Genomic DNA, 23822 nt, shown 5'->3' with positions numbered 1-23822 from the left:
TCAACTAGTATCCAATGGCGGGAGGAATTCATACTTTGTTATAAATCATTCCGGTTTTGTAGAGTATAAGGCAATTCATACGCAGAATTGCTTCACGCAATACCTGAAATGCGACCCCCCCCCCCACCTTTAGGTTACATATGGTCCTGCACAGGGTTTGGCGGAACCCTTATTTGGGCATTCTGTACCGACTCAACACTAAGTTGGAGGTATACCGAGTGTCATGTGTCCGCCATGTTACAAGTTACCAAGTTGCAGGAAATAGAGCCAAATTGAAGCGACTGTCGGTCTATTAATTTTCAATACACTTTCTGTTTATTCTTTATAGGCTTTATTGGTATAGTCTCAGAACCAAGCTATACCTCCCTACCATCACTGCCTCCTTGTTTACTATCAAGGATCACACACCTGGATGATAATTAAGTGTCTTTTTGAAGATTATGTAAGATTTTGGTGGCAATAAAAACCCTACCTCATCTCCATGACACTGTTATTGTGAAATAGGTGGTTTTACAAAGATATTCTGACATCCGACTTCAAGTTGTGTTAAATCCTTTCCCCGTGTTAAAATGGCCTGGATCGTGCCAAAAGTCCTATTTTCAGACTGGAAAGAAACTGTGGATGAATCCTCGACTAACTTCAGGCTGGTAGGTAGTATGCAATCAAAAGCTGCTCCATGAAGGTTAGGCTGCTCAATGAAGGTTTGGCGTAATGGCTTGTCGTAATAAAACAAAACTAACTCTCTTTTCCGTAGTTTTTCTTTTCTCTCTGTGTTTCTCAAAAGTAAGTACGCTCTAAGTCATGATAAATCGCCTCAATTCAGTAATTGTACCAAATTGAGTAACAGCTGATGTTTGAGTATGCTAGGCCAGTGTAAAGTTATTCCTAGGCTAGTAAAGGTGTTTGCCTACATCGCGAAACTGGTGTTGTCATATAGTGTGTATGTTGCCTTCAGTTGTAGGACTGGGCCTACTGTACGCCGCTACATAAATTTATTACGCCCAGACTAAATCATGATAATTGTTCGTTAGGCCAATACGATAGACTTCTGTAGAATACTTGCTAACTTCTTCTTGTTACAATGTTATTCAAGGCAAGCAAATTTCCAACATTCAAAGCATACTTCTATGAAATTTATATGTGCAAGTTCCCCACTATCAGTGCAGGATACTGTTAATTACCGAAAATTGGTTGCAAATCTATTAAAAAACCTTGTCTCCCTGTAGGTTAATGCAAAATTTCTGATCTGGTCAGTCTGGTTTGGTTAGTGGTAGTCTGGTTCTTACTCTTAAGCTGACTGTCTGTATACTGCCTAACTGAACGTGGCTGTCATAATTTTCAAAATCTGGGACAGTCAGGCAGTGTGCATGTGCTTTCAAGTACGACTGATCAAGAATCAGCCAGCTTGTTGTTAGTGTCAGTTTCAGTCTGGGAAACTCAATGTGTAGCATTTTCCTGACTACAGACTTAGCAATCAGCAGTGTCTGGCAATTCTCAATTTACCTGCCTATTGACAACAAAGGTATCCAATCCCAGACAACCATTTGTGCATGAGACCTACAGTACTGTGGACTAGCAAGGGTTTACCTGCCTTAAACAGAAAACGATTCTTCGGTGTGTGTCCATCCATTTATTCAGTGTGTAGGGGTGAGTTGTACAACTACAGTATGGGTTGTTAATGACGAGGTCACGACATTAGAAATTGCGTCGGTTAGGTAGGATCATAGGATGGGACTAGCTTTTATTGTAATTTTGTAGCATTTATAAAACATTAATATACTGTTTATTTCATGTTCGTGCAGGCTCAGTTTGAAGATGTCAGATGCAAGTGTGTCTGTCCGTCCAGCGTATCTAATGGTAAACCAAACATTACAGTGAAGAACCTTCCCGCAGAAGACTGGTTAGTATGTTTAGTGTTGTGACATCTGCTATATATAGCTAGCATCACACTCCAAAAAGAAAGTCACAAGTAATCATCATTAAGTTCAAGATTCAAGAAAGACTGCTGAAATTTCTGACGCAATGCTTGTACACACGATATCTCAAGAAGGAAAATTGGACCAATTTCATATTTGGTGTGTAGGAATACCACATTGAGTAGAAGAACCCTTATGTTTTCTGGGAGGTCAAATGTCATTTGGGGTAACCAGAGGTCAAATTCTGAAAAAAATGTAAACAGGATATCTCTTGAAGGAAAGCTTGGACTAATCTCATATTTAGTATGTAGTTGTGAACTTGTGACATGTTGAGTTCATGATACCGTATCTCATGGTAGAAATCAGGATATTTATATTATAAATTGCTGTTTCTGGTGAATAAGCAGAAGTGTATTGCGATGAAGTAATGGAAACTTCAATGCAGTTTTGCAGTCTGGATTAACTTGGCTCTACAAAATACAGGCTGAGCTGAAGTCATCATCAGTCTTAACAAAGCATTCCATGCATATTAATTACAGATGGACATATGGAAGACTGTAGTAGCTGTTAGAAACAATTACCAACACTGAAATGTTTTATTTCGTTTTTGACAAACTCTATCAATATTAATATTTCTGGCAAAAAGTCATCCTTTTGAAATATATATATATATGGGGATGGGAGTGGGGTGGGATTAAATGATATATGAAAATATTTTATTAGTTTCATGTTTTCTTCCTTGACAATGCTCCTCCTTACTTTCTACATATCTTTACATACTTTATGATTACTAATTACGTAATGCTTTATCTTCTCCAGCGATTGTGGCATTGTGACTTTGAAGAATGAAACAGAATGTTTGAAATGTGAATGCAAATTCCAGAGTAGAAACACCTGGACAATGAAGGTAAACATTCACTGGGATGATCTGTGTTAAAGGCATTGAAGACTAGCCCCAAACCGCGTGCGGCCATCTGAAAAAGTTAACTTTCTGTTGCTTGCAAGTGACGTTTTGTTTGTGTCGCTACAAAATGCAGACAGTAATGAAACGTAATACCTTGTTATCTTTAGCTGGACCTGAGATGTACATCGCTGTATCGTTTGTATACTGTGCTGTGGGTATTGACCGCAGCTGTAAGGACTGACTGTACACTAGTGTCTAATTACCGACGGTGGCAAGCTGTGTGTGTATTTTCTGGGATCGATGGTGGTGTCTAACACTTCTGTTACACCTCATTCGAAACTAGGTCAAATTACCGGCATGAGAGGTTTCTTTTTGCGCGAGTCTTCACACCCTTTAACAGAGAATATTGATCAGTCATGTGATGATAAACTAGTTTTATACTGTTCAGACTTTAAAACAATGCGTTCCTGTTCCTCGCCTAATTAGAAGGATATGGTCCAGGCTACAGAGCATTAGGGCTATGGTGCATTTCTTCATATTAGATCACTGAAATAGTGCATTGCTCCCTCAGTACACATTGTATACATGTATGTATACATTTATGTATACTTTTATGTGTATACATACATATGTGTATACATATATGTGTAAAACACCGATCGCTCTTCCATACCATTGAAGGCTGGGCAAGTGTCGTTCACAAATGCCGACAGGTTTTTATGAATGTAGAAACCTTCATTTATGATTTTCTTTCTTTTCCATAGGTTGCAGTCCTGTTTGTAATTACAGTCATTGCCCTTATGTTCATCTACTTTGTGGCTTTGTTGATTTGGGATCGGTCAGCGCTATCGACCAATCAACCAATATCGGTTCGGGAGGAGAATCAAGCCACACGGATTGACCAGGTAAGAATTTTCCTCATTGTCTTTAAAGCTCTGAGCCATATAGATATGATTCTCATTAAATTCCACACACACAATCAGATTGCAAATTTTTTAGTGGCAATATTAAAATTTATATGGATTATTGCACGATTGCTTATTTTAATAGTTGAACCATATAAATATGGTACCATTGCTGATAATTAAATTGATCACAAACTTAATCGTGATACAGTGGCCTTATAGAAATCAAATTTGAGGGGAACATAGCAATTTGATTGCAAAATGAACCTCTTGATTGTTATACAGTAGTATGATTGATCATGTAAAGGTGATTGCAAAGTAAACACACATGACATGACATTACATTACACTACTGTACATTACAATACATTATATTACAACACATTACATTGCACTACATTACATTACAATACATTAAAATACATTACATGAACATACATTACAATACATTATATTACAATACATTAAAATACATTACAATACATTAAAATACATTATATTACAACACACTAATTACAATACATTAAAATACATTACATTATGTAACAACATATTACATTAAAATACAATTCATTACACTACATTACAATACATTAAAATACATTACAATACATTAAAATACATTACACTACAAATACATTATGTTACAACACAATACATTGCAATACATTACAATACATAACATTAAAGTACAATATATTACAACACATTGCATTACAATAAAATACATTACATTAAAATAAAATACCTTACAATACATTACATAGTTTTCCTTTCAATTTGGTTGCAAGTTTCAGAATCTGCTGTTCAATGTTTGCATCATCTGATACTATAATTGCGCCCTCTATTTTGATTCTGGCAGGATATGAGTAGTCCAAGTTCCGCCGGAGGGCGCTCTTCATGGTTTGACCGTTTAAGCTCTGCTCAAAGAAGATGGAAGACCAAAGTACAGAAGCAAAGGGAAGATATTTTTGACAATCAAACCATTTTGAGCTGACAAAAGATGTCTGGATGGACGCTAATGACCAACTAATCAACAGTTGGATGAATTTCCTGGGAAGAGATTTTCAGTACAATTACATCAAATACAACCTCCTACAAGGTGCCTGTTTTTTATCAGAAGCAAGAAGAAAGAGGGATATTCTCAGTAACTTTGGTTGGAAGTAAAAATTTTGGCTGATAACAATTTTGTGAGCAAAGTTCTGAGCCTTTGACACGGTGTAAATTATGGTGTTGGAGAGCCCTGTATAAGTATTTGTAAACTTAAGAAATCAATACTGACTGGTCCTCATCCTGTGATTTTTAACACCAACTCTCAAGATTCTCAAACTGGTTTGATAGAGGGAACAAATGTCTTTCAATGATTATGATTTAGGAGAGATTTATAGAGCCAATCACCAACAATTTCTTTCGGTGGAGTTAAAATGGACACTACATTGACAGACGCTGATACTCAGAGAAAGGGGAAAAAATGTTCCACATTGTATAGTCGAAAATCTCATTTCAAGTTCTTATTTTCACCTTTTTATATATATCAGTTTGAAAGGTGAGGTTTTATTACTAAAAAAAAAAAAAAAACTTCATTAGCTCAGGCGGTTAGGGCGTATTAGACGGTCTATGATGTCATTATGGCTCATCAAATGCTTTAGCATGTAGTATAGGCTATATTTTTGACAGCACATTGTTTGAGAAATTCAAAGACACTTTGAACTGAATTTTAGCACTTTGTCACATGCTAACAGGGTGGGGGTTTTCATATAACAGTTTAAAAAATACAGAACATTTGTGTAACACTGTGTTAATTCACAAGTAAATTGTTACATGCTGAGAGTCCTTGTGCAATATATTTTTGGACCTTCCGATTTTTTGTTTATTTTCTCTGTGTATTGATCCTCTTGAAACTAGTTGAAGAAGTACAATAGCTTCAGCCATTGAAATGACTTTTTATATGTTTATGTCTACTGCATGAATAAAATAATTTACTTTAAATTTGTTGTGTATTTCTATTTCTGTTGGTGTTTGCAATAGTATGAAACTAAACAAATTGAATGGTGTACAGAGGTTTTCAAAGGTGGGGGGTTTGGATGGGGTGGGGGGGGTAGAGGAGATTTTAAGGTGTGGTGGGGGTAAATTAAAATACTTCCCCCAACTGATTTAGGTAGGGGCTTGAACCTTTAATGCAGTGGCCAGATGCAAATAAAGGAGATATTGAGTGGTGTACAGAGGTTTTCAAAGGTGGGCGGTTGGGGGGGGGGGGGGTAGAGGAGATTTTAAGGTGTGGTGGGGGTAAATTAAAATACTTCCTCCAACTGATTTAGGTAGGGGCTTGAACCTTTAATGCAGTGGCCAGAGGCAAATAAAGGAGACATTCCCCTGAGGTCATTGAAGCCAAATCTCATATCAGGGGGAGGGTGTGGGGGTTCCCCCACCCTCTCCCCAAATAAAATTTGACATCAAATGGTGCGTTCTGAGGCATATATTAAAGACTATAAGCTTTTAAAGGCAAAATTGTGATTGTAATAAATCCAAATGTTTTTTTTCACTGATTTAAGTGAAGTCTTAAATCCTTATGGTGGGAGGTCTGTGGTGTGCACTGGATTTCAAATGTGAGACTAAAATTGCAAATTCTCCCCAACTGATTCAGTAAGGGGTCTGAACCTTTATGCAAGGTCCGGAGGTGGAATCAAGGATTTTATAAAGGAGGGGGTGTGGTCCCGGGATCATTGTAGGCAACTCTCATGCATATCAAATTTTAGAAGTCAAATGTTGTATGTCAGGTATATTTACAGTGTAAATTAGGTTTATATATATATTTGCTAATCAATACTTTCTGTGAGCTCAAAGAGGGGTACGGGGCAGTGATATTTTTCTTCCCTGGCAGAATGAAAAAAATGAATGACTATGGCAGTGTGGTAAGCCATGGTTGTCCCCCCCCCCCTTATTTGCACACAACCCCCTGCCACTGAACAGAGTAATATTCATATAAGATTAATTAAGACAGATGAACTCAGATCCACTCCAGTAGTAAGCTTATTTTTAAGATGACATTAACTGCAAAGTTAGAAGCCACAGGAGGGTATCAAACCCGGAAGGGAGGTCGAGGAAGCCTGCCAAGAGAAATGATTAAAAACTTTCCAATACGATTTCTAAGTTGATTTATTCTCTTCCCAGAATTTACATTCAATCGAAGTGCAAACAGTTAAATTCAATCAAATTATGTGAAAGTTACATACTGATTACAAGACCGGAATTGAGCTTGATGTAAGCTTAATGAGAGTCTACTGTGAATTTGCCTTGTGTGTTGTATCATACAGGACTGTTCAAAATGTTTTCCTGCGAAAGTGCAAAAAATGTTTCTGAACTGTCATTTAGCTACCGTTCTATTACACTCTGTCCACCCTTCTTCAGATAAATTATGGTTAAACCAATGTACGACTGAAGTGATCAATTTACCAACTTCTTGGTTACTCCTTTACCTTACCAATTCAGTCAGTAACTTTCTGTATGAAGGCACTTCATCAATATTGTCTAACAACAACCTAACTTCTTGTATTACAAAAAGGCACTTGATACCCATTAGAATAGCCTACAGACTTACTTATTCACACTAAAAGGCACTAACGGGGATGTGTGATTCAGTATCGCATCGTCAAATGCTACGCAAAATGGTCAAATTGCTGTACAAAATGCCAAAATGCATTGTACATGGCAGCCAGAGTATTTTATGTAGGAGACACAATTCAGAACCTTCGAAACTAATACTTTACACAAAAATGTGAATAAAAATAAAATAAAACTCTTAGCAAACTGCTTATCCACTAGAGAGCCTGTGTAATAGAATGCGTAAAAGTAAGTTGGGCTCACGTTTCGATCCTAGCAGGATCTTAGAACTTCAGAGGCTATATGACAAGTAACAGGAAGAGAAGGGACAAAAACACGCACAGAATACAGACAGGTTAATGAGCACGGTGAACACAATGAGATAGATGTAAGGGGATTAGTAGACAAGGGATGGAGAGAAGAAAGCAACAGGGGAAGAGGAGAGGTAGGAGATAAACAGTGGAGGGACAAAGAGAGGATTAAAGGCACAGGGTATAGGGAATAAACTGGAGAGGGACAAAGACAGAAACGTGTAGAGAAAAAACTGTGAATACTAAGTATATAATGTCCTTGCACTCATACAGATGTCCTACAACTTTATTATCCAATTGCACAGGTCAAGTAAACCATACTTTGAGAAGCATGACAAAATCCAATTTTTGGCTTTAAAAGACAAAAAAAAAGTATAAAGCACTTTTGATTTTGACTGTATACATCGCAGTTCCAACTGCTGTTATGTATATAAGCACCGAATGTCTAAAAATTACTCTGTGTAAATTACAAAAGCTATATAATTCTTTAGAGATAATTAGATGGAGGCAATATATTTATGAATTTTTTATGTCCAGTTTGAAGGAAACGGGGGGAGGATGATGAGCAGGGCAACAGATGTTAACCCTGTACGATATTCATAGACATTCATTTTTAGATTTTTGTGTTCGTATTTTACATACTGTTTAATTTTCGTTTATCTGTTTTCTAGACTTTTTATTCATTTGATTTCTCTGTCTTTTTTTTTTTTATTAATTGTTTTAGGTTTTGTTAAAGCGCCTAGAGGCCTTTTGGTATGTGGCGCTATATTAAGAACTCATTTATTATTATTATTACTATTATTATTATTGTATATATCAATTTGCCAACCATACCAAGATTCTCAACGTGACGAGTTTGCGACAGCTAGCTTTCATTTATTTATCATTGTGACGAGTTACCAATCAAAGTCGTGATACTTCACAGTGGTTAAGGTTTCTCTCAAGTTCGCAATGTCTGCGACAGGAATATTACAGCTACCAAACCAGACATCTTTTAAGGTAGTTGACAAACTCACATACATCAGACAAAGTGACGTCAGCTTTGAGCAGTTATCAAATTTCAGTCTCTCTAATGTTTTAAAGCCCTCCAATGCGATTCTCACACTGTCATCTGACAGCCCTTTGCAGAACTGCAGGACAAATGTTTCTACAGCAGGGTTATTCATAACTAATGCTGCTACCCCTGAATCAGTTAAGTGATCGCAGTGAGTCAGTTTCAAGTGGGTGAGTTTATGGAATTTCACTCCGAGAGCAAATCCCCTATCTGTTAATTCACAACATCCTACAAGGTTCAACGTCTGTAAATCTTGCAGTTCTCGTAGACCTCTGTGGCCTGCAACATTATTAGGACAGTCTGCTCCACTTTCGCTAATACAATTCACCAAAGAGCTTCCTTTGGCTAAGGCTTTACGGTCTGCTAACTTCCGAGTGGTTCTAGATGATCCATTACAGTTCGAGTGCTTCAGGCAATGATCAAACTTTAAGTCCTGAGATACAGCTGGCCCACTGTCAGACTCATCAGTGAAATTAATAATGCCATTTGATTCAATCTCATTATATTCCGAATGTGCCCAGTTTTCTTCGGAATAAACAGGTAGGCTTCTCTTTGCCGGTGATTCACCTGGAGGGCTTTCAGTTTCACTACTCTGCATTTGAACTTGGTCCAAAGCTTCCGGTAGTTCAGTAGCTGCATCTGATAAATCATTTTCACATCTAGTTTGGGTTGGAACATTTACTGGCGACATCCCCTCTTGTAATACACATAAGTCATTCCCCTGTAATCTCACTTCTTCTTTGCAGTTTGTGATTCCAGTTTCTTCAGAGAAACCTCCTTTTATGGAATGTGGTTCTGTGATAGCATGTGAACCAGACTGAAATGTTGTTAATTCTCTCAATTCGTTATCTTGATTTGCTCCTTCTTTGCCTTCACTGCGATGATCACTATTATCACTACTACTGACAGTTTGGTCCTCATCTTCACGGATGTGTAAATCCACAGATGGACGGATATCTCCCTCTTCTGATTTCTCTGACTTGTAATAGTCACTTCCCAACAAGGCTTGGTCTGTCACATCACAAACACTATTCAACTTCAAAACTGAGAGATGAGGTAATGACTTGCAAATATTAAGCACATCGTCATCTGATATCTCACAGATTAAGTCCAGACAAAGTTCTCGAAGCGAAGGGCTTCCCTTGGCTAAATTTGCTAACAGATCAGGACTATCAAGTTTACACAGATGAGAAGCATTAAACTTCTTGCCATTTAAGTGGATAGTGCAGTATTCGTGGTGCTCTCCGTACGACATTAACGATAAAGCACTGAGCTCTAGAAGCTCGGTACGAAACATATCCGTGTCAAGTCGAATTTTATCTCGGAGAGAAAATGACAGATTCTCGAGAGTTTTCATCTTATTCACAATGACGTGAATGCCACGAGTTGTGACGTGGGACATATCGTAGACGTTTGGCTTACATCCATCGATTACTAACGTCTTTAATCTCAAAGTTGAGTTTGATAAAACCTCGAGAGCTTCATCACCAATAAAGCTACACTTGGTGAGCTTTAATGTTTCCATCTGCGCATTGATAACACCGCACAATATCTCTGTATAGTCTTGCGTGAGCTCTGAATTCACCATAATCAATTCAGTGAAAATAGACTGATATTTCTGACACACAATCTTTAAATCTTCAAGCGTCACTGTTGACACTACTCTTGGAAAGTTACCTAATCCAAGGGGTTCTATGCTGGTCAGGAGCACTTCAGTTTCGAGAGAGAGATGGACTTTGTTGGGAAGTAAGTCCACTGTCGGCCCTTGAAGGAAGTTGAGGATATTTCCGACAGAACATAATTTCATCTGTTGTAAAGATTGTAAATAGATGCTGAGGCTTCCATCAACAAGTAATCCCTTATGCATATTCATATCCTTCAATGTTAACATTTCAAGGTGAGTAAAGTGTCTGAGAATATCCTGGAGAATAATGACGGTTAAATGAGGAGAAATCCACCTATCTATTTTGAGATAAAGTTCTTTGACTGATGGGCCTAAATTCAATGATGCATTACTGTTGTCCCATGTTAGATCTTTTTCTCTGTTATGCCCTTCTATCATTAAGTCCAAAGATTTGCTTCCTTCTTTGAACTGATTGAAAGTCACTTTGGCAAAATTGCACCTTGTCTTGCGCCCCATAAAGGCCTCTTTAACAAGCCGGGGATGCATCGATGCCTGGTACCATAAAAAACAAACTTCTGAAGCTGTCTGTACCTCCACTGGATCCAGATATTGTAGGATTTGAGTGATAATCTGTGGAAACAGAAATGTACCAGTATGTCATAAAGCTCTATTTTGAGGGCAAACAATTACAATACAACTAAAAGAAAAACATGAATACATAACTTGGGAGAGGAATAAGGAGATGGTCACATTATTTTGTTCTGCAACTGGAGGAATAGCAGTGGCAATTCCTTGAATTTGTTTACCTGTCTGGTGAATAAAAATTGTCGTAGTTGACAATTGGTGTGTCATTCGGATGACTTGAATTGCCAGCATGTGAGTTAATGCTTGTCCATCACACAGCCTTGTGGAAGTTTCATACCCCATATCCGTCCAGCAGTGGAACTTCATATTGCAGACAAGAAGTCACATTTTTCAATTTATAAATATTTAAACTGAAACTAAGATATATAATGTGTTGTTCTCAGTATCATATGAAAAAGACAAAGCACCTAACAACTGAATTTGTGTAAAAGTCTCATACTAACATTACTTCATTTATTAAAATATGGGATATGAAGTTTTTTTTTGCTCTTCTTAAGTACAGGGTAATTCAACTTGAGAACGACAAAGAATAACATCAAAAATAAATTGAAGAACCCTTATGGGGAAAGATGGCCCTTGAAGAATGTGGGACGAGCCTGCTGCGTTATGCGACTACGTCTATAGGCAAACACATTCATCCTCACTCACTCATAATACGACGTTCTGACTTCGCAGAACACGTCCCATGCTACGGCACTGTACTGTTATCAAATTAGGCTAGACCTACACCTGTACTGTAGGCCTATAGTGACAGCTTTTTTGTTTGTATCCTTCATGTTGAATTACAGACTTCGCTTACAGACCGTGATGACACGTATAATGGTGTTATCTTATACGCTGTGAAATACATACCTCGCAAGGCAAAGAGTCCATGTTGAGAATTCCTGAAACGCCCTGAGATGCAAGTTGGTTAGGCTCTACCAGCCTTGGTTGTGTGATCTTGATTGCGCCACATCCTCTGCTTCTGTACTAAGGTCGATATTAAATTTAACGCAACAAATGTAGCAGGGTCTAAGGCTGCAACATTACCCGACTATGCAGAGGTTAACAAAAGTGTTAAATTAGGGTTTTTATTTGTTAATCCTTTGACTCTTATATAGACAAAGTTTACTAGCATTTTAGTGCAGGAGGATGATACCAACGAAAGGAGAGTAAATGAACATCACATAGTGTGGAACGCCAATCAAACAATCAAACGACGGAATTTTAATGACCGTTCTAAGACAAGTTTCGCTTTTGAAAACAATTTGGTTGCAGTTTTTAACTGCTCGTGTCTAGACAACTGAGCCTTAATAGAAAAACCGCATACATGTCTGTGTTCGACAGTGTACACTTACTAATCACAACCTTTTTTTTTTCTTGATTTTGCAAAGGGACCAGGCCCAATGAGAAAGAAAAATGAGCATAACATGGCTTAGAAGAGCCCATTTCTCTCAATATCCATAACACAAGGTTTTCATCTACTGTAAAACGAAAATCGCTAAGCTCATTGACTTTCTGGTTGTGAATAATATCTCCAAAATTCAAAATTTCGATCTAGCTTCCTTTGATCTAGTAAAAAGTTCGACATTTCATATCTAGAGTTTAACTTGATGTTTTATATCTAAAAATTCGAAATCGTGAGTTTTGTCTCGGAATTTTAACGCTATTATATGGCTCAATGTTGTCGATCATGGGTCCACCATTTTCATGTCAGTTGCCACGGTAATGCAAACACATATATAAGGAAGCCGGCATACTCCATATAGAGAGGGAATTGTGGCAAAAAAACAATAAAGGATCTTTTTCGATGTTATCATGGGCTTACATGTCAGAGAACACAAGTGTTGCAAATATTGAATTGGGGCAAATATAGTCCACTTTACAGGCCTTAATTGTTTATTACTGAGTAGATTAGAGGACCTGTTTACAAATTACAAAACTTCAGGCTCTCGTAGCGAAAAAATATTGATGGTCATGATACGGATATAGAAGGTGTCATCTATGGTCAACGTGTCATCAACGAAAGGGAGACTTAGCTTGTTAGAACTTCCACAAGGAATTACAGAGACCACATTACTCATGTACTTGTACGATTTAGTGTGTAATCAGTTGTATGTGTGTGCTTGAGTGTGCTTCGGTGAACCATAGAACTATACGCCAAGGATCAGTGGCGGAGCTAGGGGTATTGGTCAGGAGGGGCGAGAACGGTCTGTAGGGGCGCTTTCGACAATATCTGAGCGGAGCGCCACCACAGGTTGGTGCGGAGCGTGCAAAATTTTTAAGAGTAAAGATACTCCCTAGATCGCCGGAAATGACCCTTTCCGGGCCTTGCTAATTTGCATATAAACGAAGAATAAATAGGTGTCATCGCCAAATTACAGCAACAAATGTGACAAAGGTCAAAAGGTAGATGAGAGCGCAATAAAAAAAGTCAATAACCGCGAATAAGTAAAAAGCTGAAAAGGGCGCCAGCAGTCTATTTGAGTCCGTCAGGGGGGGGGGGAGGGGGGTATCCGCCCCTGACTGTATGGACGCCCCTCCACTGCCAAGGATCCAAGCCAAATAATATTGGTACACTGATCGCGAGGTACAAGCTAGGTTTGAGACCCAGTAATTGCAGTGTTTTAGGTAGGCACGTATAATAAGAGACTGCATACAAATAACTGTGGGTTCCTAACTTTTTTTATTACTTGCTATACGTATATACACACGGGCAGAAGTGTATAAAAGTAAACCCGTGAACATTCATCTCATACAAAGATTCATTGTCGTACTAGCCAATAAATCCATTTACATAACAGTCAATTACTGACATGAAAAGTACAAGCCGCCACGATATAACCAAATATCATTTATAACCGTAAATGCATGTGTATAATACGGTATATAACCCAGTTCTATCCAATACGTCCAGAGCCTGTCCATTAATATAAGCAGTAAAATAGAGTTAAGACTATGAACGCTGTATGTAAGAATCAACAATAAAGATGATCTTAAAAGTTTGAGTAAAAATCATTGAACTTGTAAATATAATATATCTGTACATCCTCAAGATTCTTTCATTCTTGTTTCATAAGACCCTTAAATTGCAATAGCGCTTAAACATTTCAGTAATAAACAAGGAGAGGACACGAAATGAAGTAAGCAACTTTGACTATCAAGGCAGATACAAACAAAACACTTATAGGAAGAGGATACTTAATGCTGAAAAGTGAAAACACTTCAAAAATATGTAGAAGGATGACCGCGACATAGAAGATGAGAAGATACCCCCCCCCCCTCCTCCCATGTACAAATCTAACGATATCAAACGATCAAACTCGGGTGGGGGAGGGGGTTAAGAACACAGAGAAAGGGGTAAAACTTGAACAGCCTTTCCATTAGAAACTAAATTGAGCTTTGCAGAGGAGTTCCCAGAGAGGATGAGGGAGGAAAGAATAGGAGGAAGAAAAAAAAGGTGGAAAAAGATCAATGGCAGTGGAAGATGGAGTCAAATGCATATTAGGCTGTTGAGGGCATAGATCTGTTATCATCATGGACACATATTTTTGGCACAATTTTCCATAGGCATGGTCACAAGAGGAAGGAGGAGTCAGTGCCTGGATGGATGGTAGCCACACCCACTATTTAAGATTTGACCAATTAAAGCATAGTATTAGAGGATAATGCATATGTACAGTTTAAGACTTGACTAATTAAAGCATAGTATGAGAGGATAATGCATATGTATATTATGTATAGTATGTGTGTGATGTATGTGATGTATGTATCCTCCTCTTTCTTGATGTATTCTTCCAACAGTAACTTTTTGAGAGCTCACCCTTTTTTATGGCGGGGGAGGGGGGTGTGGGCGGGGAAGAGGGGAAATAATTCATTTGCTTTTGTATAGCGAGACAAATCCAAAATACTTTCTTCTGTATTATCTGCAAGGTTAAGTTGTGACGGTTCAGCAGCTGCTTGTATTCAATGCTCAGCCCCGGGACTGGAGTACCTTGCACTGCAGGTTTCAGGTACATTGACACCATTTCTGTAGTCAGAAGTGGAGATGGTTATGACAACAGAAGAGCTACTGTACATAATGTTGTCCTATGTCCCTCTTCCCTAGTAATATAAGTCAGTGTCGAATCCGGTGTGGGTTGGCCGTGCATTGCCTTGGATGCAGAGATACAGTGTGGGTTGGCCGTGCATTCCCTTGGATGCCGAGATACAGTGTGGGTTGGCCGTGCATTCCCTTGGATGTCCAGATACAGTGAGGGTGGGTGCATTCCCTTGGATGTCCAGATACAGTGTGGGTTGGCCATGCATTGCCTTGGATGTCCAGATACAGTGTGGGTGGGTGCATTGCCTTGGATGTCCAGATACAGTGTGGGTGGGTGCATTGCTTTGGATGTCCAGATACAGTGTGGGTGGGTGCATTGCCTTGGATGCCGAGATACAGTGTGGGTTGGCCGTGCATTCCCTTGGATGCCGAGATACAATGTGGGTTGGCCGTGCATTCCCTTGGATGTCCAGATACAGTGTGGGTGGGTGCATTGCCTTGGATGCCGAGATACAGTGTGGGTTGGCCGTGCATTCCCTTGGATGTCCAGATACAGTGTGGGTGGGTGCATTGCCTTGGATGCCGAGATACAGTGTGGGTTGGCCGTGCATTCCCTTGGATGTCCAGCTACAGTGTGGGTAGGTGCATTGCCTTGGATGCCGAGATACAGTGTGGGTTGGCTGTGCATTCCCTTGGATGTCCAGATACAGTGTGGGTGGGTGCATTGCCTTGGATGTCCAGATACAGTGTGGGTGGGTGCATTGCCTTGGATGTCCAGATACAGTGTGGGTAGGTGCATTGCCTTGGATGCCGAGATATTTCTCTACAAAAACATGACAGGTTTGCCCATCTGCTCTAACTACTGTATGCATACTACATAATACTTTTGAATACTAGTACCTGGGACCAATTCCTTTTGACCCTTTCCTAAAATACCTGAATCAGACATTATCAGTCTACTGAAATTCACCGATTGTTGTGGTTTGTTTTTGTTCCATGACTTGTGCCAAGTAATCAATTAATTAGAGACAACTTAGTCCTAACCTGTCTCTAGAGAAATAACTCTACAGGGATTTTCCCTGTTACAGTATGGGGGTGTTTCTATATAAGCAAACAGAAGGTTCACCAAACAATTTTGAATTTTCTACTGTTCGGCTTTCCAAAGCATGCTTCAGGATTTGTACTGCATGCACCGCATTATCACTAGATGCCTGATGGTAAGGGGCAACTGGGGTATTTTACCCTGATGCAAGGATTTCTGGTAATCCATATGAGGCAAAAAGGTTTTCTTGACTTGTACAAATGTCCTAGCGGATGTGGTTTGATTCATGTGAAAAAGATCTAACCATTTAGAGTAGCAATCGATAACCACTAAGAATTGTTCACCATTCTTCTCTGAGTGTCCCTTGACATTGATGAGGTGTCTCTCCTGTATATGTTCTTTCATGATCCTTCAATTAAGATGTCCAGCAAACATTTTGTTGCGATAGCTACAATGGTGAGGTTTCTCTCCAGTATGTGTTCTTTCATGTTTCTTTAAAGTTGCACATTGAGCAAAGGTTTTGCTGCAAAAGTTACATTGATAAGGTTTCTCTCCAGTATGTCTCCTTTCATGGTTCTTCAAATGATAAGAACGAGCAAACATTTTGTTGCAATAACTACATTCATAAGGTTTCTCTCCTGTATGTGTTCTTTCATGTTTCTTCAAAGTACCAGATTCAACAAACATTTTGTTGCAATAGCTACAATGATGAGGTTTCTCTCCTGTATGTGTTCTTTCATGATTCTTCAAAGTTGCAGATTGAGCAAACATTTTGTGGCAAAAGTTACAGTGGTAAGGTTTCTCTCCTGTATGTGTCCTTTCATGATCACTCAAATAAGAAGATTGAGCAAAGATTTTATCACAATAGCTACAACCAAAAGGTTTCTCTCCTGTATGTGTTCTTTCATGTTTCTTCAAAGTGCCAGATGCAATAAACATTTTGTTACAATACCTACAATGGTACGGTTTCTCTCCTGTATGTGTTCTTTCATGAACAGTGAGAGTCCCGGAACGAGCAAAACTTTTGTGGCAATAGTTACAATGGTAAGGTTTTTCCCCATTATGTGTCCTTTTGTGTTCTTCCAAAGTTCCAATTTCAGCAAATTTTTTGTCACAATACTTACAATGGAAAAGCTCATCTCCTGTATGTGTTTCAGATGATATTTCGTTCCCATGGCTACAATTATTGTTTGGTTTCTCTTCCAAATGAGAAAAATCTACATGTTCTCCATCATTTGCTTCATCATCAATTTTGAATGATAAATGACATGAGTAGCTCTCAATTGGTTCCTCACAAACACCTTCGTCCTCTTTAATGTCCTGCTGATGTCCATGGTAAAGTGAATTGTCTGTTTGTACAGCTGCTAATTCCTTGGATCCTGAAAATACAACCAATGATTTACAATGTTAAACCAGCGACTGACAGCCTTAGCGATTCCTTGCCATAATTTCACATGAGATCATTTAATGTAACACTGCACACACACAAAGTGGAAATTGCTAAGGACTTTTTCCCAATTATCCCCAGGATTACCTGGAAGATTACATCGTGGTGGTCCAAATAGCAAACTGTGGTGATCTGAACAAAATGTAGCAAATTATAACAAAGAACAACCAGTTACAGTAGTAGACTGTAGGAGAGATAGATTTTGTGAATTGAACACCAGCTTTGCACCATAATATTCTATTCTCTCTGGTGGACCACAGACCTACCATATTATCATTTAATTTCAGAACCTCCAAAATGTTGAAGGGCCACATCAGTTGACTTATTTCTCAACTCAAGAGATCTCCATACAGTAGATAACAAAGTGGAATGTGGGGTGAATGTATAGACTTATTATGAAGTTCCCCAACTTTCACTTTGACCTCTGGTGAACTCAAATGACCTATCTGCACCATCAAAACCTATTTTCTTTGCAAATTGTAAGGTTTTTGTCTATGTCTTAATTACTCTTGAAGTTACAATTTCACAACAATGTTATGCCTTACTGTTAGTTTGACCTTTGGATACCTAGAATGTCCTTTTGCCTTCACTACAGCAAGGGATCCTCTACTAATCAATTCTAGATCAAATTATCATGTATGGATATCATTCTAAGTTTGATTTTGAGATGAATTCAACATGGGCGGCGATCCTGGGGGGGAGGGGGGGTGGATATATCCCCCCCATGAAAATGGGTGGAGGGGATGTAATACACCATATCCCCCCCCCACCAAATGCCAGGGATAAGAATATTTTCATGCCTACATTTATGCATCATCGTGAATGTACGGCTCTTTTTTAGCTTCATTTCTCACCTACCATAAACGCAGTGCGATCTTTTTAAATTAAGCGTCTTTATAAAACAAGAATAGTTGACTGTAGGCTTCATTGGCCCTATAACAACAAAATGTATTATTGCACCCACGGTATTGATATAGTACATATATGCACCCTCATAATATTCATATAGGCCCTATAGTAGGCCTACACACGTACATGTTCCCTAGAACAGCTGAGAATCTCATGTTACCAGGGTAATGCTTAATACACGTTTCACCCGGATGCCCTAGCAATCGGTACCTAGGAATGTAACTATGTGTAATTGTGTATTGCATGTGCAGGCCTATAATAGCCTGCATGAGGCCATTTTCTTCATCGAATAATATAAAAGAGCTCTCGAACATTCTAACGTAGCGCCTGAAACAAGATTGACAGGGGCAATTTTCCCAAAATAACACCCGAAATTTAAAAAAAAGGATTTTGGATCCTGATCATGAGATATTTCGGACATGATATCCCTATTTTAAAGTTGGGTATATGCCGCTTGGAAACCTCGGGAAGTGCCGTTTCCGGCCATCTAGAGGGTTTGTAAATCCCCAAATTTTCTTGTACGCTTCGCGCCAACCCATAGTGGCGCTACGCTTAGATAGTCAACAAGGTCATATCCCCCCCACTCGGAAGTACGGATCGCCACCCATGGAATTCAAGATGAATACCCTTGTTCACCTGTCGGCTGGATGTGAATAGTGACTGTAATACTTATTAAGATACTCGTCATTCAGCTTCTGGGCAAATAATTTAAGGAATTCCAATTCCACCGGGCTGCTGGGCAAATGAGCATAACTTTTCAATAAAGGCCTAGCCTAATGTAGACAGTCAAGCTTAGGCCTAATTTCCTAACTGCATAATTAATATCAGTTTTGCATTGCAGTCAAGCATATAAACATTGATACACTAAGCTGTTCCCTAGTTTCGTGGAACCGTTACCAGTGGGATGACGCAACGGTGATTCTGGTTCAATCTTGACTGTGGTTCCAAACATTTTGATTTCTTCTGGTCGGCGCCCTGTTGTTAAAATATTTCATGAAATGGAATTAGGAACCCCTCTTTAGCACTTTGTGTTACTTGAAAACCTCCATGTTGCCGTGCTTGATATCACTTTTGCTAAGCCTTTCGATTGTCACAAACTTCACCGCTGTTTATATGCAGCACGGCTCTACACCGCTGACGGGAAGGACGCCATCACTCATGGATACTTAAAGGGCATTAAGACTCGCGCAAAAAGAAACGTCTATTGCCGCTAATCTGACCTAGTTTCGAATGAGGTGTAACAGAAGTGTTAGACACCACCATCGATCCCAGAAAATATACACACAGCTTCCTACCGTCGGTAATTAGACACTAGTGTACAGTCAGTACATATACCTGCGGCCAATACCCACAACAGTGTACAAACGATACAGCGATGGACATCTCAGGTCCAGCTAAAGATAACAAGGTATCACGTTTCATTACTGTCTGCATTTTGTAGCGACAAGAGAAACTTTTCACTTGCAAGCAACGAAGTTAACTTTTTAAAGATGGCGGCACGCTGTTTGGGGCGAGTCTTCAGTGCCTTTAAAGATGAACGATAATGACATAATTGTTTTTTCTCCTTTTCATTTAACCTAAAGGCTAGTTCATATGTTACCAAGCAACACGTTTTTTTTTTTTTTTTTTTTTAATTTTTCAAGTAGCACACCGGAAAATTATAAAACGGTCGTCATTAAATCAAACGGATAGGTCACATTGAGCTTGAAAAACAACCGCATTTTCAGCTCAATCGAGTGGTCAGTCAGGGGCTAAATAATTTGTTTTCACTACAGTTAGGGCCCATCGCTTTTATTCAGGTGCATGCTCGTGATCTGGGATTCAGGAGGAATCATTCTAGCCCAACTTCATGGCGTTCCACAAACGGAACTTCCACAATGTGAAAACCCAAATGACAGTGTGTGCTCTACGTACTTACCCGATGTTTGTCGCTCGAGCATACACACATTTCCAATCCGTATTACACATTTAAATGGTATTGAGGTATCAAGACATCTCGGGCCCCCAAAACTCGCCCTTAGTGACGTCCATGCCCCAATTGTAATTTGTATGTGGATTCTTTCTCCACATAGACATTATATTCTTCATGTCTGGCATGTCCCCCAGTTCCAACACATCCTGGAACAATTTATCGGGAGATATATAAATAATGCGGCATGCAAGTATCAACCTTTCAAACATGTTTTACTTAGGCCCATTAGTGACCCTGCCACACGCAAATTTTAATGGGGCCCGATAAGACTCTGTTGCCAAATTTTCGGTAATTTACATTGGGCAGTCGGCTTCAATAAAACGACAAGAAAAATTAGATTTTATTTAAGTTAGACCGTTGAATGTCTCGCCATGGAGCTATTTCGTTAATAGCTCCATGGTTTCACGCAGTTCAAATCTCCTCTATGCCCTTTCAATGTTATGTTTACGTTCGAAAATCGATGAGAGGTTGGCCTCGCCAGACATCTCCATTGTTAGGGGGGGGGCACACCACTTGAAGAGGGGACGCAATGTTTATTTGGGAATGCCGTCCTTAGACATGTTTGATTAATAAGGGTCCTCTGATGCAATCTGGTGCAATATTTTGCAACTTGAAGTAACTTTATGTTCAAGAATTTTCAGGCTTCGTCTGTCCGATATTTATTTTTTTAATTGAGGCAGATAAAGTTTTTGTTTAAATATTTTCTTTACCACTACCAATCGCATCGGGGGGGGGGGGGCACTATTTTTTAGGGAAGTGCACGTGCCCGTCAGGTTACCCATTGTCGAAGCCACAAGCCATGATTGCCAATTTCCGGCTTAGACCTATATTTGTTACAGTGTTAATGCTGACTTTATTGCATATATAGTTGTATATATAGTTATATATAGTTGTATATAGTTTTTTTTCAAAGTCGGCCTCAAAATTCGTTGATAAATTCACGCTCATTGAAATAGGCCCACTGCGCTTAACAAACAAACATCTTTGTCGTGAGAAACTCCTAATGCGATGAAGTCTTTCCTCGATCACCTCAAAAATCGTATCCAGAGTTTCCAATATCTCTCACTACTTTTAAGATTGGGGAAAAAAATTAAAAAAAATTATTGTAGAGTCCGCATTCCTTCTGTTTCATACCCCTGCAACACAATTTCTTGGCATTCTGCTAGTGGTTTAGGTTGTTTGTCTCGTCAACATGGAGTAGGTTGAAACTGAACTAACACAATCAGCGCACGTAGCTGAAGTAGAGTCTACACCGAGCTCACTTTTTTATCATCAAAACTATGTCACAGGTCGCAGTGGATCACGTGACCATCCTACCGCTTTTGCGTAATCCTTTTCTTTAATTCGTTAGTAAAAGTTTTTTGTTTTTTTTAGCTCTTCCCAACATCGCATAGACTTCATTTTGCAGATATGTAAAAAGGAAACCACCTAGAATAATCGTGAATATTTTTTTTTTCACGTCTATGCTGAAAAATCATTATCGTTTGTCTTAAGACAAGATCTACAGCATCCAGTTAGAGAGACGATCTACAATTCATTTGCATATGTTGGTAGATATTGAGTGGTTTCAAGATTTGTTGCAATTGATGTTTCTTCGATGAACACTATAGTGAAACATGATAAAACCAGAAAACGTTTAGTGGTTCCGATGCCCATACATGTTCACATTGTGGTAAGCAATACAGTATACATGTTAATGAACTTGTGCACACCAAACTGAAGTGGGAGACTAATGCGGCAACATGTAAAGGAAGGTTACCAGGATTCAGAACTCTAAATGTTGACAGTCTATTTCGTGACATAGTATAAATGCAGATAAACATGTATGGATAATGATCAGGGCATATTTTATGATCTCATAAGCATGTATCTATATACTTACATTTTATTATCAAAGAATACAAAAAATCAGACATACATGTTCAGATATATCTGATAAACATTTTTATGATCACTGTTTAATATTCATGACATCCACACAACAAAACAACATGGTTGATTGTATGAATGTAGTGTGACAAACTTCATATATCAAGGATGAAACTCATGTAACATTTGGTTCTTGTCTTATATTAAAACCATTTCTTGCAATTTCATGAATATAAATGACATAAAGTTGGCAATTTCATGAAAATGTGCTTGTTTTGTATACCAACACCATACCAGCAAGAACTTTTCTACGTTAAGCCCTACTCCTTCATTAATATTCACCGCATGGCAACCAAAAACAATCAACTCATCACATCAACTACCTAAGTATGAAATTGATTCAACTTGTGGTTGTTGAGATGTAACTTTTACAAGCTGTTTTCCCATAAAGCCACACCTATTTTGAATATAAGTGAGTTAAAAATTGATGTTGCGAAATAACATGTATATGTAACTTAATCACCATAAAAAGTATAAACTAAAAATAAAATATATTCACGGAATCACAAAAAATTGCGGTATAGGCTCCAATTTACGTATGCTACAGTGTGTTAGGATAATAATTTTTGTCCCCCTGCAGGTTGGATATCCATACCTAATGAAAAACATGTGAACAACGGATCAATTGATACAACGCTGTTGTTAGAAATTTACGGAAATTGAGGTGTAAATCTCGGAGGTATAAAGAAAGCACGGATATTCCGCGAATTCACGGAAAAAGCTCATGTCTGATTTGCAGAGATATTGACATTTTAAGAATTTTATGGTAAGCCCTTGACCACTCATTCAAAACAATAGGGATCATCTACTGACCATGACCAGCATATATACCAAGTATGAAATTCATGCAACCTGTGTTTGTTTGAGATATCGTGGTTATACAAGCTGTTTTTGAAGATTTCCTATCCACATATGAATATTAATGAGGTAAATATTGCTGAAAAGATCATATGCTTAATATGTATTTAAATCACCAACCCGTAGTATGAACTAACTCAGACATACGGTCGAAGAGATATTGACATTGCAGAGTTTTTGTTAAGCCCGCCCACTCATTAATATGCATGATAGCCCTACCAAAGACAATAGGGATCACCCTACTGACCATGACCATATATACAATGTATGACATGATCACATACTTTATTCTTCAGATACCGTGTTTACAAGCTAGGAATACACATACACACATATGCAAACTGGACCTCATAGTTTCTTGTAAATGCCAAAAGCGGAGTAAAAAATCCCCTGATATTACTGACACATAGGACTATATGTGACATTCAGTGGGACAGATCAACATGATATGGTTGAAAACAATGATTTTTGTGGGAAGCTTACAATTTTTTGTTACTATTTCTCTTAAATTGGTAACCCACTTTAACAAAATATTAAAGACATGAAATAAAGCCAAAAGGCCCCAAACACTGTTAGGTGGTGCTATCTTTCCTTTCTCCAGCTAATGACAATAAAAAATTGTCAAAATTGTTAATAAATTGACTGAAAGTGCTGTTATCTACCCCCAGGAATTAACACAAATTTT

At 38.5% G+C, this 23822-nt stretch overlaps 3 protein-coding genes and 1 pseudogene across 4 annotated transcripts; 1 reads left to right on the top strand and 3 right to left on the bottom strand.

The window, feature by feature from the left end:
- Positions 1 to 628: 628 nt before the first annotated feature.
- On the top strand, positions 629 to 5714 carry LOC139970658 (transmembrane protein 9B-like). Its single transcript, XM_071976537.1, has 5 exons — positions 629 to 783; positions 1803 to 1900; positions 2736 to 2823; positions 3585 to 3725; positions 4588 to 5714. Exons 1-5 carry the CDS (start codon positions 712 to 714, stop codon positions 4720 to 4722), a joined length of 534 nt encoding a protein of 177 aa, XP_071832638.1. The 5' UTR covers positions 629 to 711; the 3' UTR covers positions 4723 to 5714.
- LOC139970540 (uncharacterized) lies at positions 5276 to 12136 on the bottom strand. Its single transcript, XM_071976328.1, has 2 exons — positions 11812 to 12136; positions 5276 to 10944 (listed from the first exon to the last, which is right to left on the bottom strand). The coding sequence occupies exons 1-2, from the start codon at positions 11830 to 11832 to the stop codon at positions 8533 to 8535; spliced, it is 2433 nt and encodes an 810-aa protein (XP_071832429.1). The 5' UTR covers positions 11833 to 12136; the 3' UTR covers positions 5276 to 8532.
- A 1469-nt stretch (positions 12137 to 13605) lies between these two features.
- Positions 13606 to 19602, bottom strand: LOC139970614 (uncharacterized). Of its 2 annotated transcripts, XR_011794179.1 has the most exons (3): positions 19276 to 19602; positions 15746 to 17401; positions 13606 to 15400 (listed from the first exon to the last, which is right to left on the bottom strand). XR_011794179.1 is itself a non-coding variant. In XM_071976457.1 (2 exons), the coding sequence occupies exons 1-2, from the start codon at positions 19328 to 19330 to the stop codon at positions 16434 to 16436; spliced, it is 1023 nt and encodes a 340-aa protein (XP_071832558.1). In that variant the 5' UTR covers positions 19331 to 19602; the 3' UTR covers positions 13606 to 16433. The 2 variants fall into 2 exon arrangements, 1 of the variants encoding a protein (XP_071832558.1); XM_071976457.1 differs by having other exon boundaries at positions 13606 to 17401.
- Positions 19603 to 22180: 2578 nt separating this feature from the next.
- The window catches only part of LOC139970596 (uncharacterized), a 53469-nt pseudogene continuing 51827 nt past the window's right edge, over positions 22181 to 23822 (bottom strand).

This window comes from Apostichopus japonicus, chromosome 1, assembly GCF_037975245.1.
Source record: "Apostichopus japonicus isolate 1M-3 chromosome 1, ASM3797524v1, whole genome shotgun sequence".
Classification (NCBI taxonomy): domain Eukaryota; kingdom Metazoa; phylum Echinodermata; class Holothuroidea; order Aspidochirotida; family Stichopodidae; genus Apostichopus; species Apostichopus japonicus.
The sequence above is the reverse complement of the archived record's forward strand: the minus strand, read 5'-3'. Positions and strand labels throughout refer to the sequence as shown.

Bases quoted from the DNA above. Each gene is read 5' to 3' on its own strand.
- LOC139970540 (XM_071976328.1), bottom strand. From the start codon at position 11,832: ATGGACTCTTTGCCTTGCGAG. The intron at 10,945-11,811 runs GTATGTATTTCA...CTGTTTCCACAG, and splicing joins TGGACTCTTTGCCTTGCGAG to ATTATCACTCAAATCCTACA.
- LOC139970614 (XM_071976457.1), bottom strand. From the start codon at position 19,330: ATGTTTGGAACCACAGTCAAGATTGAACCAGAATCACCGTTGCGTCAT. The intron at 17,402-19,275 runs GTAACGGTTCCA...TTGTATTTTCAG, and splicing joins ACCGTTGCGTCATCCCACTG to GATCCAAGGAATTAGCAGCT.
- LOC139970658 (XM_071976537.1), top strand. From the start codon at position 712: ATGGCTTGTCGTAATAAAACAAAACTAACTCTCTTTTCCGTAGTTTTT. The intron at 1,901-2,735 runs GTTAGTATGTTT...TATCTTCTCCAG, and splicing joins AACCTTCCCGCAGAAGACTG to CGATTGTGGCATTGTGACTT. The intron at 2,824-3,584 runs GTAAACATTCAC...TCTTTTCCATAG, and splicing joins GAAACACCTGGACAATGAAG to GTTGCAGTCCTGTTTGTAAT.